Genomic DNA, 15,686 nt, shown 5'->3' with positions numbered 1-15,686 from the left:
AAGTAAGGGTTATGGAAATATCTATCCTCATATTGATTCTTGTTCAACATGGTTGCTCTTTGGTTAGTCCAATAAATAATAAAATTTATCAGCTATCCATACTTCTACACACGTTTCTTGTCCATATGGATTGTAAGTCCCTGTCAATGTCCTATCTTATTTTTAGGAAATCTTCCATTATATCTGCCATCGTATTCAATTACTAATTAAGGTAGATATGTGTAAAAAAATGTGTCATTGAATGTCACGCCCCGATCCTCAGGCACGTGCACATCCTTCTATTTGGTCGATTTTATAATGCGATATCCCAGGACTAGTATCGCCGACCCTTTCAGTTATTAAGCACATGCGGAAAGAATTGAAATCCCAGACAATAAAACAATGGAATAGAAAAGCAGGGCCATATTTTTCATATTGAAATTTATAACCAAACTTTTATACAAAACACAAACCACTTCATAACTATTCACCTCAAAGAGAGATCTCAAAAGAAGGTAGGATCTCAATCCATCCATGCCATACTCAAGGCCCATCTCGGTATTATCTTCTTCTTTCAAAATCCTTCCCTTCAAGTTTCACCTCCAAGATCTCCTTCCCAGACTTCTCCTCCTCAGCTCCTTATCGGGTCCTGAAATGTTTTTCCTCAAACTGGGATGAGACTACGTCTCAGCGAGTTATACCCCACTAAACCCGATTAGTAAACTACTATACTAAAGGCTGCCTAAACACGCACAGGGCAGAGGACTTACCTTGGCCTCAGATCCCACCTGCAAGTCAATACAATTCATAATAGGCACCCAAGCAATCATATCACTGATCGAAGCATCGATCAAATCGACCTAGTCGATTACATGTCAAACAAATCAATCCCCACTGTGGGATATTTAAAAGCTAGGCCACGTGTATTCCCCAGGATGACCTTCCAAGTCTCGAGTCCACGTGCCTCGAACCTTGGGCCCACGTGCATTCTCTCGGGCGACCTTTTCGCCAAAGTGATGCATCAAGTCACCGGCCCACGTGCCCTTTTAGATGCCCGGCCCACGTGCATTCTCTCAGGTGCATTTCACCAAAGCGATGCATCAAGTCGCCGAGCCCACGTGCCCTTTTAGATGCCCGGGCCCACGTGCATTCTCTCGGTGCATTTCACCAAAGCGATGCATCAAGTCGCCGAGCCCACGTGCCCTTTTAGATGCCAGCCTCTGTCACCGAGCCCACGTGCATTCTCCAGAGTACAGACCGAGTCTCCGAGCCACGTGCATTCTCCGGCGACCTTTTCGCCAAGGTGACATATTCAACTACTGAACTCACGTGCATTTTCCCAGGTGACACTCCAAGTCACCGAGCCATGTGTCCTCTTTGCGGTGGTTACCAATTCACTTTCAATATCGACAACCAATGCCCAACGATTTCTCAATCAAATTGTTAAATCACTCAACAAAACATTATAAATGCTGAATAAACATACTTGGCCATTCATCAATCGATAATTCAATCTCAATCGATTCCAATCAATTTAGGGTAAATCCCTAAAATATCACAATTTACTCAATTCCATACAACGTAGAGCTCAAATAAATAAACGGACTGCGCCACGACGATCAGCACGAGATTTCGATCGTCGGCCATCAACATCTTAATTTCTGAAAAATAATTAATTAAATAATTAATTTCGAAAATTAATTAATTAATATTAAAAATTCAATTTAGCTCAAAATAAAGCCCGATTACATAAACGGACTTCACCACGGTCATCATCATAATTTTCCGGTTCCAGACCATCTCAGTTGAATTTTCGGAAAATAAATAATTATTTAATTAATTTCGAATATTGAATAATTAATATTAAAAATCCCATTTAGCTCAAATTAAAGCCCGATTAAATAAACGGACTTCACCACAGTCATCCGCATAATATTCCGGTTCCGAAACATCTCCCTTGAATTTTCGGAAAATAAATAATTATTTAATTTAATTACGAAAATTAATATTTAAATACTAAAAAAATCCGCTTAGGCCCGAAAAAGCCTAATTGGAGCCCACTAAGGGTCGGGAAAAATCCCGAGGCACTTCCAATAATTAGTAGACCACGTCTACTTGCTAATTACACAATCACTTTATCTAAATCACATCACAATTAACTAATAATTGCTAATTTATTCTAATCTAACAACCTAAACATAATTAATTAAATCTAAACCAACCTTAAGCATAATTAGCCAACTAATCCAAGATTAGTGAGATTACTCACCAAATCGCGCGCAAATCGGATCAATCCGACGGCGGCGGCGCGAGGAACAATTCTTCCCAAAGCGGCTCACGGATCCGGGGCCCAGAAACGGCCCAAAACGAGCCCGAACCAGCTGGAAACCCATTTCGTGGGTTGCTGGTTTGCTGCGAAACAGAGGAAAACAGGGATGGTTAGGGGCAGAGAAGGGTTCGGGGGAGCGGGCGGAACTCCGGGGAGGCCGAACGGCGGCTCCGGCGGCCTGCTCAGCCGCTCACGGCGGCTGAACAGAGGCCGAACGGGAGCTGGGTCAGCTGGATCGCGTGGAGGGAGGAGCGGCAGCAGCGACGGACGCGAGCGGAGTGCACAGCGTGCGCGGGCGTGCGTCGCGGGTGCGGGCGGGCGGTCCGGCTCCGGCGCGGCGGCGACGGCTTCGGCGAGCTGCGCTGTCTTCCTCTTCCTGGTTCGCTGGTTGCACGAAGAAGAAAGGAGAAGAAGAAGGGCTCGGTCACGTGGGGTTGGGGGAAGAAGAAAGAGGAGAGAGAAGAAGAGATAAGTGAGGAAACTTTGACTAGTCAAAAGGGGGAGGAGAAAGCAAAATAGAAAACGGCAAGGGACAAAAGGAGAGAGTGTGGGCGTGGGGGCAATTCGCACGAGGGGGAGGGGAGAGGAGAGAGGAGAGAGAAAGAAAAGAGAGAAAGAAAGAAAAGAAAAGAAAAGAGAGGGAGAGAGAGAAAAGAAAAGAATAATAATATTCTAAATTTTCTTTTTCTCTTTCCATTTCCTTTCTAATGCCTTCCAGTCTTCGATTTTTCCTCCGATAATTTCTTTATTGAAATTTTAATCCCGTCAATAAATTGACGAAATACGGACAGGATCCTATTTATCCGCAAATTAAACCCGAAAATCCGGATGTCACGTTGAAAGTCTGTCCATTCTTCATTATAGACTATATTTAGTATGCGTCTAATTCAATGCTATCGGCTACCTTTGGTTTGTCCAAGAAACAATAAAAAGTGAGAAATGCAAGGAAAGTCCTAAAAGTGCAACTTTCGCCTACTGCCAAGGAGGAGTGAGAATGTCGAGTCACTAAAGTTTTCCTTGTTACTTTCTTTGGGTTTATAATCATCTGAAGTATATATATATGTGTGTGTGTGTGTGTGTGTGTGTGTGTGTGTGTGTGTGTATAAAGGTAAATTTTTAGGTGATCATTGATAAGGCAACATTTCAATAGCAAGTGAAATTCATCGGTTTGATATGATAATACTTAACGGGTTCAAGGAAAATTTTTAATTGGGATCAAGAGTTTAATTATATTAGACAAAAGTAGCTTGTCTGATGGAATACATTTAAAAAAGGAAAGGAAAGTTCAATGGTACAACAATTGTCCTACGCTTTGTACATACTCATCAATTATGACCACTTTACATGGATATCAATAAAGCAGTTATCTTTTATTTTTGGTTTTATTTTTTTCATTGCTTTTGCATCGAAACTTGCTCACATGTTATTTTCTTCCAGGGCAGGATTGCCTTGGATTCTCCTGTCCATTGAAACTTCCCCCACGTGAAGGCAATGACCGTAAATGCATAGTTGGTGGTTTTGGTCATCGAATTACTATTTTATATGTAGCTCAGCAAATTTGAATTATCGGTGCCTACCAACTGGTTGGTTTACACAAATCAAACCAATAATATATATACACAATAAAGTAAAAGCAAGAACAAAAAGATATTTTAATTACTTTTTGAGATTTGAAGGAGAAATTAAGACAGAATTAGAGCAAAAAAGAAATTATTCTCATTGTGCTTGGATACAAAACAAATATATATAGCATGTTGATATTTTTTATAATCCTCGACACGTGTTAACTCGTTAAACTTATAAGTATTGAAAAGAAGTTTATCAGGTTAGTATTATAATTTTTAAAAGGCTTAAAGTGAGAAGGGTTAAATTTTAAAGTGGGATCAAGAGCTTAAATATATTCAATAAAAATACCATTTCCGGTGGAAAATAACTTGGCAAAAGGAAAAGGAAAGTTCAACGGTGCAAGTAGTGGACTAAGTTCAACAAGACTCGCCCCAAGTCGCTCTTCACTTTTCATCTTCCCAACAAGTCCACAGTAATATAGATATTGAAATTTTATCAGACCTTGTCTATTAAAATGTTACTTCGAATCAACTCCCATTTAATGTCACAGTTTCACAACACCCCTACTTTCACAACTTAACAGCTTCAAAATCGAATTTTGCAATATAAATTTCTTATAATTTTTGAATTTATACTCTAATTCCAAAAATCGCCCCAATGAGACGGGCAAAGGGCTTAAACCCTTACAAGGCACCGCAAATGGAAGTAAATCCAGGGAAGATCTACATGTAAAACCTACTCTGTTTTCATCTCCTATTTTTCTTCTTTTCCCTTTCTTTTCGTTTCTCTGGTGCGTGCTCCCCTTTTCCCTTTGTATCTCTAAAACCCTCACATTTTAGACTCCGTCTTTAATTATATCCCGAATTTTTTATCTAATTTTTTTTTAAAATTTTAGCCTCGATGGTAAATCGGTCCCTAATTTCAAACTTCATATTTAGCTTCAAATCCGCCTTGAACGACGGGCAAGAACCTCGAGGACGATGTCTAGGAGAGCAGTTTCCATCTTGACAGGGGAGCAATTTGGGCATACAGGGACCGGAATTCACTCACGGCCAAAGAAGACAAGAAAATCTGGGCAAGAAAAAAAGCAGAGGATTCTGAGCAAGTGGGGCGGGCCTTTTTCTCCATGGCCAAGAAAGAGAAATACTTTTACTAAAAGTAAAAAAGAAAAAGAAAAAAGAAATACAGAGAGCGGGTTATGGTCGGCAAATGAGAGAAAACTTTAATTAAAAAAACTGAGAAAGTAGTCGGCAAAAGTAAAGAAAGAGAAAGAAGGAAAGAGGAGGCAAATTCTCGTGGAGGAGGCGAAATGAAAAGAATGAGAAGACAGAGAAAGAGAGAATTGTTGGGGCACGCGTGAGGAAGCCCACGTCCTTTCTTTTCGTTTCTGTCGTTGGTGCGTGCTTTCTCTTTTGTTTTTATATCTCTTCTTTTTCTTTTTCTTTTTCTTTTTTAAAGCTCACCTTTTGATCAAGTCAAGAAGAATGGCAAAATATTAAAGCAATCGCCAAACTAAACCAAGAAAAAAAACATTTGCCCACAAAAATTGTAAATTTTGATTTATTAATTTGGCTTCAGGTTAATTAAGAAATTGTTAAATAAATAAACTTGACTAAATGAAATCGATAAGTTGATATTTAAAAAAATTGGTAAATTGACAATTGACTAGAGAGAAGAATGGTAGGCCCAGCCACTAATTCCAAATAGGAAATGGACAGGAACTTAGTAGAGAAGAGCGGCAGCCTCGTGTTAAGAAAGGACTCGTGGGGCCTAGTCACCGGGAGTGAGGGTAGAAATAAATTTATCATATGCTCTCTCATTCCAACTAAGCCCCCGGATGATAAAACATATGAAGCTCAACTTTCTCTTTCCTCTTTTTATGCGATCCTAAATCTTTAAGTTCAATCTTAATTTTATTCCTTTTTTTTTTGTTTCAAAAACCCTCAACTTTAAACTAAATGCTATATCAATCCCTAATTTTTTTGTCTAAAAAAACTTTCCAAATTTTATATTCAATCCCAAATTGCTCCAAATAACGACAAAAACCTTAAAAACAAGGTCAAGAGAGCAATTTCCATCTTGACAAGGGGTAATCTGAGCATTCAAAGATTTGAATTCACGACCAAAGAAGTCAAGAAAATCTTAGCTTCAAAAAAGCAGAGGATTCTCGCCCATGGGGGGTGGGCGATTTTGCAGCATGCAATAATTGCCGAGGAGAGACCGAAAAAGAAAAGGAATGAGCTTTTATGGTCCGCAAAGAGAAAGCTCTTACAAAGAAAATATGAGAAAGTGGTTTGCAAAAGGAAGAAATAAAAGAAGAGTAGAGGAGGTGAAAAAAAAATTAAGAGAGAAATTGTGGGGCACACATGAGAATATAATAGAGAGCAAAAAGTTGCAATTTCACCAAAGTTTGTTTAATCTACTTATGTAGCATCTTTTTTATTTTTTTTCAAAACTTCTGTAGCATCTACTTTTCTCACACATTGAAACTTCCACCACACCAATGCAATGATCATAAATGCATGTTTAGTGGTCCCGGTCAATGAATTACTAATTTATATCTAATTGGGCAAGTTTGAATTATTGACACGTGCCAATTGGTTGGATTAGATAAACCAACCTAGTAAATAAATATGTATATAATAAAGTAAAATCAAAAGGAGAAAGGCATTTTGATTTATTTATGAGATTTGAAGGAGAAATTAAGGCAAAAATAGAGAAAAATAAATTCTTCTCGTTATGCTCGAGCACAAAATAAATAAATATATATAGCATGTTGATAATTTTTTATGATCCTCAACATGCGTTAATAACATAATTTTTTAGCATAAATAACACTTCAGTCTTGAAATGAAGTTTATCAATTTGACAGTATAATATTTAAAAGCTCAAAGTGAGAGGGGTTAAATTCTTAAATAGGATCGAGAGCTTAAATATATTTTAAAAAATAACTTTTCTGGTGGAAAATAAACAAAAGAAGAGGAAAGTCCAACGGTACAAGCATTGGACTGGGCGTGCCCAACATCACTGTCTTAATGCTTTGCCTGTATTTATGTATTCGGAGCACTTGTAAGGGAAGTATTGGACCGGACGAATCTCTGCCTTCTCTCTCTCTCTCTCTCTCCACTTTTCATCTTCCCAACAAATCCACGCTTTTATTTATGTGTTTCGAAATTTGAAGAGCCCTTGTTTACTATTAGTATTCGGAATCCCTGGAGCATTGAGACTTTAGCCACGTGAAGGCAACGACTCCAAGCACGTGGTTGCGGTTCCCGGTGAATGAATTACTAATTTACATGTGGCTCGACAAGCTTGACTTATTGGTGCGATTCTGGCTGTCCACTGGTTTCATTATATAAATCGAACCACAAGAGAATGGGCAACAAGAACGCCTTTCCTGTTTCTTGAGAGGCATTCTGGCTTTTTTATCCGTCAGACTTGAAGGCGAAAATCGAGGGCAGAGTCAAAGCAAGGCCGAAATGCATCGTCCCATTTTTGGGCGTTCCTTCGCCGTGCTCGTGGCACCGGTCCTTCTCTCTGTGCTCGCGTTCAATTTTCTCAATAAGAAGAAAACTAGTGCACGTAGAAATGCAGAAGATGTTGGTATTGGCACATCCACTTCGATGACTGCATCGACTAGAAATTGTTACGAGGTGTTCTTGAGTTTCAGAGGTACAGATACTCGAAAAGGCTTCACCGATCACCTCTACAATGGGCTCATTGATGCTGGAATTGATGCTTTTAGAGACAATGAAGAGCTCCGCCAAGGCGAGAACATCAGACCAGAGCTTTTGGCAGCCATCACGAACAGTAAAATCTTGATCCCCATTCTCTCCGTGAATTATGGTACAAGCAGTTGGTGCCTGGATGAACTTGTTCAAATGATGGAGTGCAAGGATAAAAACGGGCAGATCGTGTTGCCTATATTTTATAACGTGAAACCAGCTGACGTGGGACATCAAATCGGGAGTTTTGGAGACGCATTTCAAAAGCGTGAGAAGCGTTTGCGTAAGAGACGTTTGGACCCAACGATTTTGGAGAAATGGAAGAAAGCACTCCTTGAAGTCAGTACCTTGAAAGGATACGAAGCCGATGGGTAAAATTTCTTTGCCAAAACATTCTCTACTTTCTTTCAATATGTGTGGGTGTTTACTGGTTTAGCTGATTCTCATCTGCTTCATTTTCGTTATATATAAATAAAAAGAAGGTAAGATCTTGCTGGCATTAAGATTTTGTAACGCATGAGTTCTCCAAGTGATGTTTTTTTTAGTTTCTTGCATTAATGATATTGACCAATCTAATTATAGATTTTATTGCTATGATTCCATACTCTTGAATCATGAGATTTTTTTCAATGAATTTTTAGTTTTATATCAAAAGATTTTGTAACAATGTGACATTTTTTCGTGTGTACAGTGTACGCTACATTAATCTTCATCCCATACTTTTTAATTAATATTTATTTGAGATTAATGGTACAACTTATTGGTGATTTTTATTTAAAGCTCATAACATTATACACCGTGCATGGTGATTTTCAAAGCCATTATTCATCATCTTCCCAAGTTACATTTATTAAATCATTAATATCATTGATTAGTCGCTATTTATTTTACAAACGAAATGTTTCATTGGTTATATATGATGATTGTAGATATAAAAAAAGGAAAAAATATCTGTTTTTATTATACGTTTGTTTAAATGATTTTCAGTGCATTTCCTATCTTCAACAAGTAATTTCTACCTCATACACCTGAATATATATTGAAGCAATGCTCTTATTTTGGGTAAAAGTTATTCTCTTACTTCCCTATAAAATCGATATGAGATCAATTGAAATCATATAACATAGATACTCAAAAGGAAAATGAAGTACAACCTGTTGTCATCCCTAGAGGCAATGAAAACAGATAAGAACACCAACGTAATATGATCCTAAATTCACAACACTAATAGAAACTTGCAAGCGTGTAGAATTATGCAAACAAGGAAAAATCCCCTTAATTGCATTCAAGCTGTTCACAATACTACACGCGTCACCACTTTTCGAATTCATATTACAACGTTTGAAATCCTCTTGGATCAAAAGTCATGACCTGTTTATTGATTGATGGTTTGACTTTCATACTAGGCCAACTTATTAGATTTTTTTTCTTATCCAAACATTCTAGAAAATTTTCAAAGTGGCGTCCACGTTATCCCTGGTATTGTTAACAAACAGCAAGTTTAAAATTTGGTTCAAATCCATAATTTATACAACATTCAAGATTCATAAGCGATACCCTCAAGTTTCTTCTGACTTAATAAATTATGTTGGAGAAATAATGGAATGGGGTACACCATTCGAAGCAACCGCCAACATTTCCCACTTTAGCCTTAGCATACAAGATAATATATGGAGGTGTGACAAAAAAAGTTCTTAAAAGTTTTTCAATTTATATCCATATTTATTTATTATTGTGTTCTCAATAGATAAACAATATAAAGTTAATATTGCTACATATTTGAACTCTTGTCGCATTTGATAGGTATGAAGCAGAGTTGGTGAAATCGATTGTTCGAAAAGTATTGAGTGAATTGAAGAAAAAGTTTGAGCTAAATATTTCTGAGAATTTGGTCGGAATTGATGGTCACATGAAGGAGGTTATGGAATTTATGAATAATAAATCTCATGCCACCCTATTTGTTGGCATCCATGGAATGGGAGGCATTGGTAAGACTACTCTTGCTAAAGCCATCTACAACAAGCTCTCTAGTCAATTTGAGCATCGTAGCTTCATTGCTGATATAAGGGAATCATGGAAGCGTAATGGTGTACTTTATTTACAAAATTGGTTAATCAAAGATATATTGAATAGAGAAAATGCAGTTCATGATAAGGATGGAGGGATTAATTTCATCTCCTCCAGGTTTAAAGATAAAAAGGTCCTTCTTCTTCTTGATGATGTGGATGATGTCGATCAAGTGAGATGTTTGGCTAGTAACCATGATTGGTTTTCTTTGGGAAGTACGATCACTATCACCACCAGAAACAAGGGGGTTCTTGAAGAAGCTAGGGTGGACCACAATTATGAACATGAGGTATTGGATAACAATCAATCTTTGATTATGTTTAGCAGACATGCATTTTGAAAGGACTCTCCTCCAAAGGAATTTGAGGACCTAACTCGTGAAGTCGTATCCATCACCAAAGGTCTTCCCTTATCCCTTGAGGTTTTAGGTTCATTATTGGGCACGAAAAAGCCAGCATTCTGGGGAGGTACAATAGAAAAGTTAAGAAAAGTGCCTCATAAGAAAGTGCAAGAGAAGTTAAGGATAAGTATTGAAGCATTAGACTATAACCAAAAACAAATCTTCTTGGATATTGCTTGTTTTTTCATCGGCACTAGCAAGAATATTGTATCCTACATGTGGGACGCTTGTGGCTTTTTCCCAAAGGAGGGAATTGAAGTATTGATATTAATGTCATTGATAAAAGTTGAAGATGATCATGTGCTCAGAATGCATGACCAATTGAGAGATCTTGGTAGGGAAATAGTTCGCGAGGAAAACCAACAGGAGCCTCAAAACCGCAGCAGGTTATGGGACTATGAGGAAGTCCAGAGAGTGCTAAATCATAATAAGGTAGCCGTTTGGTTTCTTTTTCTCATTTAGTCCGTGTTCTACGGTGAAGAGTAATGTTGGTCAACTACGTAGTGCTTGCTCTAGTGGAATAAGAAGCTTCACTACCATTGCCCTCGAATGTTTCATTGACATGATTAGAAAGTAGGGAGGTTGCTCTCTTTTAGAAAGTATTTCCTTTTGTGGGTTATCTCTCATATATTAATATTCCCTATCATATAAAATTAAGTGTCCGTTGCAATATATATACATATTCAATCTCTTGTTTGATATATTAATCAGTGAAATCTTGAATTCTGCATATGACTTTTTCATTTGATAAATGGCCCTCTTCACGGAATCTTTGTTTTTCTTTTAAGATGACTACTGCAATTTTTACGTTCTCATATTATGTTAAGTCAATACTTTTAATAAAAACCACTTAATATAGAGGTTTTTTTTTTTTTTTAATGTTTTTCAGCCAGGTTACTTAACACGCGATTTTCACATTCTCATATTATGTAAAATTAATACTTTTAATAAAAACCACTTCTTATAATTTATTTTTTCAGCCTGGTTACTTAACAAGTACTCCCAAGATATTTGCAAGTAATAGACATGCTGAAGCAGAGGGCGAGATAGATTGCTCGCCGCAACTAAAAAAAAAACAAAAGTAAATATCTTGCTCTTCCGTCAAAAGACAAAACATTGCTCAAATTCCAGAAAACTATGAAAAAACTCATGTACGATTGGGCGTGTCAACAAGTTTCAGGGATATACCACTGAAAAAAAGAAGAAGCCAAAGTGCATGCTCTTGAGAAAAAAACAAAAGATGAAGAGTAAAAGTTACACCAAACGAGTCTTTTTGATGGTTATTTTAATTATTAGAGTCGATGGCAAGAAATTAATTTTTTCATCAAAAACAGTTTGGCCGGGATCTCATGGCGTCTTCATTGTCGCCCTTCCGTTCTGACTTTTGGAGTAGTCGGAATGGTTATTTCCATTTTGAAGCGTCATGAATGCGTCGAAATAAAAAGGAGTTTTATTTCTAACTTTTTAACCCTTTTTTTTTCTTTTTTCCTAGAAGTCTTCGTAATAACACCTAATCTGTGGTGGGGTAAGTTTTGCTTGCCGACTCGCCGCTTCCGAGGTTTTTCTCGCTTTTATTTATCCTTTCATCCATGCCAATTTCGCTTGTTCTCCAACGAAGATACTTTTTTCTAGGTGTGTAAAATGCGTTTTGGGCTGTGGCGACGGTGAATTTGTCGTCGGACCATCTGTTTTTTTTTCCCCTTTTGTCCGGTGGTGCATTGTGCAATTGTGATGTTATGATATATATAAATCATAACTACTTAGGATATATAAATCATAGAATTATATTCTCTAGATGTTAAAATTGAGATAATAGGACTAATGGTGCCCGCATTTCTCATGAAATTTTAGTCATTATTCCATAGTGGAGAATGAAAGGGACACTAATTTTATGTAATATTACGTTAGGAATTCCATTTACCAATATTCATAGGACAAGGACTGATTTAAAACTTACCAAATAAGATAGGAACAGAAATTCCTTAAATATAATATATATGCATGTGTATACATGTATATGTATATCATCAAGCGTACTTCACGCAATGACTATTAAAAAGAGAAATGTTCTACTTTTTCTTCATAAAAAGGTCCGAGAGATAATTACTCAAATTCTATTTTGTATAATTTAGTATGTGATTGTAATTGCATTTGTGAAAGTTCAAGAGAAAAAGTATAATTCTATTAAAATTGACAAGTCAAATTTTGATTTTGCACTTTGCAATTTGATTAAATGCACGCATGTCTTAACTATTATGATAATGAAGCTACAATACCATAAAGAAGAAGATTACAAGTTGCAAAGTTTTTACTCTATACAAGCCATTACATCATAATTCCTTTTAAGATCTGACTATGTATGGTCAAATTTTGAAATGGAAGTTGACATCCTTCACTTTGTTAGCCTTTATAAATACTGTTTATTGGGCATAAAAAGAAAAATTATATCTACATATTGCTAGTCTCTTGAATGCATTAATGCACATCACTCACAATATGAACAAATGATATTTGATTACTTTAGTTGGATATAGTACTTATGACTCTTGATTCTTGCTTATAGGGAACGGGCAAGATTGAGGGGATTAATCTTAGTAATCGCCCTGGCAGAATTTACGCAGAAAAACAATTCAAGAATTTGACGAGTCTAAGATTCCTTCAATTAGATTGGTGGGCACATTTAAGTGGAGATTTTAAGGACTTAATGGAGGAGTTAAAATGGCTTCAATGGCAACATTGTCCAGCGAATTTCGAAGTAAACAATTTTTGCGTAAAGGAATTAGCTGTACTCGATTTGCAAGGAAGTTATATAAATGAGAAATGGGGAGGATGGAGTTTTTTCAAGGTAAGAATTAAAGTCTTTTTTCCTCTCCTTTTATGCTTTCTTTTGAATCATAATGAATCTGCACTCACCCATCGACATTCATTATTGTTTTTTTTTTTCTTTTTTCCGTAGATGGCAAAGAAGCTTAAATATCTAGACCTTTCGTATTGTCGACGCTTGGAAAATACGGACTTCCTCTCAGCTTTTGAGAAGTTAGAGGTTCTCATCCTCGGGGGGTGTACTGCACTGAAGCGAATCGACGCTTCCATTGAAGACACGGAGGGCCTCCTTTGCTTGGAGCCGTGCTCGTCCTACGCGCTTCATCTCGCGGGAGGCGCCGACGCAGGCGCCGAACGCCCGTTCCTCGTTTCGCCTTGGGAGCTTCCAGCAGAAATAGGTAAATTAAAATCACTGCGACAACTCGATCTATCCAGTACTCCATCCCTTTCTGCATTACCAAATAGCATAGGGTCTTTGGAGAATCTAGAGATTCTAGATATTTCTTCCAGTGGTATAGAAGAATTACCCAATGGTATTGGGAGTCTGAGAAAGCTCCGAGAGTTACGTGCTTCCAATTGCGAAGATCTGAAATGGATACTAGTAGAAATCATGGCTAATCTTTCTTCCCTACGACGCCTTGATTTTATATACTGCGACAAGCTCCAATCGCTGCCGGAGCTTCCTTCCGGCTTAACAGATTTGCGTGTCACTTGTCAAAGTCGCAAATTGCCTTCGCTTTCCCACCTAGCCCATCTCAAGGAACTAGTAGTTCACGGTTGCGATAATCTCCAAAGGCATCCAGGAGCTTCCATCAACGCAATTAAAGAGTTCAAAATGCTCCCAACCGACGGACATTGAAGAATCGGAATCACCACAATCCCTAAACACGCCCTTCAAGTTGGAAGTCTTGGACGTCTCTGTCTGTGAATCTATCAAAATGCTGGACGTTTCACAGTTTGTCCATCTAAGGACATTAGATGTCCGCAATAGTTCGAAGCTACTTGAAGTTCGAGGTCTTGACAAATTGATGTATTTGGAAAGCTTGACTATCGAATCCCGGAATTCAATCAAACGGTTGGACCTTCCAAAATTCGGGTGTCTGAAGAAATTGAATGTTGACGAGTCCGACGAATTCTTAGACGAGTACAACACATTAGCCGAAATTCAAGGCCTTGATAGATCGGAGTTTTTGGAAAGGCTAGATATCGAATATTGTGTTTCAATTGGAAGGCTAGACCTTCCAAAATTCGGGATGCTAAAGAAATTAGAGGCTCGACATTGCAAAAAATTAGCCGAAATTCAAGGGCTCGATAGTTTGGAGTATTTGGAAAGTCTAGATATCTCTAGATGCACTTCGATTGGAAGGCTAGACCTTCCAAAATCCGGAAGTATGAAGAGAGTAAATGTTGGTTGGTGCAAGAAATTAGCTGAAATTCATGGCCTCGATAGGTTGGAGTCCTTGGAAATACTAGAAATCTCTTGGTGCACTTCAATTGAAAGGCTACTCCTTCCAAAGTCCGGGAGTCCGAAGAGATTAGAAGCTAGAGACTGCAAAAACTTGGTTGAAATTCGGGGCCTCGATAGTTTGGAGTTTTTGGAAAAATTGAATATCATTGGATGCAAGTCGCTCAAAACGATTCTGGAATTATCTGGAACGCAGATTTATCGATATTATCAGATTACAAATGGCAGATATTTCGAACTATGTCCATACTGTACGGACGACTCGGATGTGGAATAGACCGGAAGGATCCACATTTTCTATTGAAGGTATATAAAGCAGGTAATCAACCTATGCTTTTTTGAAATCTACTGCCCAATTTTCATTTGTATTTCCTGCTTGCAATATCTTTCAAGATTTATGATCTTGTCATTATTATTTCCTGGTTGATAGTGTCGCCATTGTTTTCTTACTTGAACTCAAGGAATCCAAGGAGATGTTCATGGAAGTTAATATGTGCTTTGACAAAATGGTTCGCTTGATATGCCAAGTAGCGGAAATAGATGAAAAGGCTTTCAAAGCGCATCATTTGACATTAGTTTTCAAGTAAGATCCTTCATCCTATGCAGAAAAATAGAGATTCTTGACATTTGATTGATTTTGGAATGCTGGAAGTACTGAAAAACTGATGTGTACAGGTTTTTGATAGCATGCCAAAGGTCATTGTATAGGTTGAAGAAAATGCTCGATGAAGGACCCTATATGGTGATCCTTCTAATGTGAGGTTTTAGTTTGCTCTACGCTCATCATGCATTTCATGACTGCATATTTCTAAGGTACACTTAAGCGTGAATTTCCATGCAAAAGGAATATGTTGATAGGGCATCCCTTACTCGCATATGCTACCGACTTGTGATAAAATTTGTCCAATCATTGAGTTTCATGCATTTTGTCTCACGTAACTGTCTACATTTGTAGATTTAGATAATCGTCTCAATCTAGAAATGCCAAATGCAAGCACAAGCTCTTCTCCTAGTGGTGTGGCTGTGATGAACTAGCAAACGGGCGAAGCAAAAGCATCATGAATTATTTGGATCGATTGAGAAAATTGCAATTCGAATTTTTCTGACTATGGATCCATGTTCATTTGGTTTGAGTCCAGGGGTATACCTACTCCAAGGCTTCCAAAGAATGCATCTTGATGTTTGTAGAGTTGGTAAAGCCATCCGTCATATACTTAAACTATTGAGCCGGGCAAGACATTAACTAGAATGTCTTTTGACATAATCAGTGTACTTGTGAAATAATTACTTATATTGTGCATAAGCTTTTGTTAGTTCATTTACTTGCTGAAA

General features: G+C 37.7%; 3 protein-coding genes across 7 annotated transcripts; all 3 read left to right on the top strand.

Moving 5' to 3' along the window:
* Nucleotides 1-6,986: 6,986 nt before the first annotated feature.
* Nucleotides 6,987-10,006, top strand: LOC104443313 (disease resistance protein RUN1-like). Its single transcript, XM_039311478.1, has 2 exons — nt 6,987-7,970; nt 9,403-10,006. The coding sequence occupies exons 1-2, from the start codon at nt 7,354-7,356 to the stop codon at nt 10,004-10,006; spliced, it is 1,221 nt and encodes a 406-aa protein (XP_039167412.1). The 5' UTR covers nt 6,987-7,353.
* Nucleotides 9,739-13,748, top strand: LOC104430211 (disease resistance protein RUN1-like). Its single transcript, XM_039311477.1, has 3 exons — nt 9,739-10,498; nt 12,630-12,911; nt 13,023-13,748. Exons 1-3 carry the CDS (start codon nt 10,283-10,285, stop codon nt 13,746-13,748), a joined length of 1,224 nt encoding a protein of 407 aa, XP_039167411.1. The 5' UTR covers nt 9,739-10,282.
* Nucleotides 13,691-15,394, top strand: LOC104429500 (putative adenylate cyclase regulatory protein). 5 transcript variants are annotated; one of them, XR_005550649.1, is made up of 3 exons: nt 14,881-14,937; nt 15,030-15,110; nt 15,310-15,394. XR_005550649.1 is itself a non-coding variant. In XM_039311719.1 (2 exons), the coding sequence occupies exon 1, from the start codon at nt 13,828-13,830 to the stop codon at nt 14,629-14,631; it is 804 nt and encodes a 267-aa protein (XP_039167653.1). In that variant the 5' UTR covers nt 13,691-13,827; the 3' UTR covers nt 14,632-14,673; nt 15,310-15,394. The 5 variants fall into 5 exon arrangements, 3 of the variants coding, with proteins under 3 accessions (XP_039167653.1, XP_039167652.1, XP_039167651.1); XR_005550648.1 differs by having other exon boundaries at nt 15,030-15,167; XM_039311719.1 differs by lacking the exons at nt 14,881-14,937; nt 15,030-15,110 and adding an exon at nt 13,691-14,673.
* The last annotated feature ends 292 nt before the right edge of the window (nt 15,395-15,686 follow it).

This window comes from Eucalyptus grandis, chromosome 4 (genome assembly GCF_016545825.1).
Source record: "Eucalyptus grandis isolate ANBG69807.140 chromosome 4, ASM1654582v1, whole genome shotgun sequence".
Lineage (NCBI taxonomy): Eukaryota > Viridiplantae > Streptophyta > Magnoliopsida > Myrtales > Myrtaceae > Eucalyptus > Eucalyptus grandis.
Note: the sequence above shows the minus strand (reverse complement) of the source record. Positions and strands in the feature narration are given on the sequence as shown.

What these genes read in the sequence shown, in the direction of transcription:
- LOC104430211 (XM_039311477.1), top strand. Translation starts at nt 10,283, where the DNA reads ATGTGGGACGCTTGTGGCTTTTTCCCAAAGGAGGGAATTGAAGTATTG. An exon ending in GAGTGCTAAATCATAATAAG is followed by an intron (nt 10,499 to 12,629) that starts GTAGCCGTTTGG and finishes TCTTGCTTATAG; the next exon opens with GGAACGGGCAAGATTGAGGG. An exon ending in GAGGATGGAGTTTTTTCAAG is followed by an intron (nt 12,912 to 13,022) that starts GTAAGAATTAAA and finishes TTTTTTCCGTAG; the next exon opens with ATGGCAAAGAAGCTTAAATA.
- LOC104443313 (XM_039311478.1), top strand. Translation starts at nt 7,354, where the DNA reads ATGCATCGTCCCATTTTTGGGCGTTCCTTCGCCGTGCTCGTGGCACCG. An exon ending in AAAGGATACGAAGCCGATGG is followed by an intron (nt 7,971 to 9,402) that starts GTAAAATTTCTT and finishes CGCATTTGATAG; the next exon opens with GTATGAAGCAGAGTTGGTGA.
- LOC104429500 (XM_039311719.1), top strand. Translation starts at nt 13,828, where the DNA reads ATGCTGGACGTTTCACAGTTTGTCCATCTAAGGACATTAGATGTCCGC.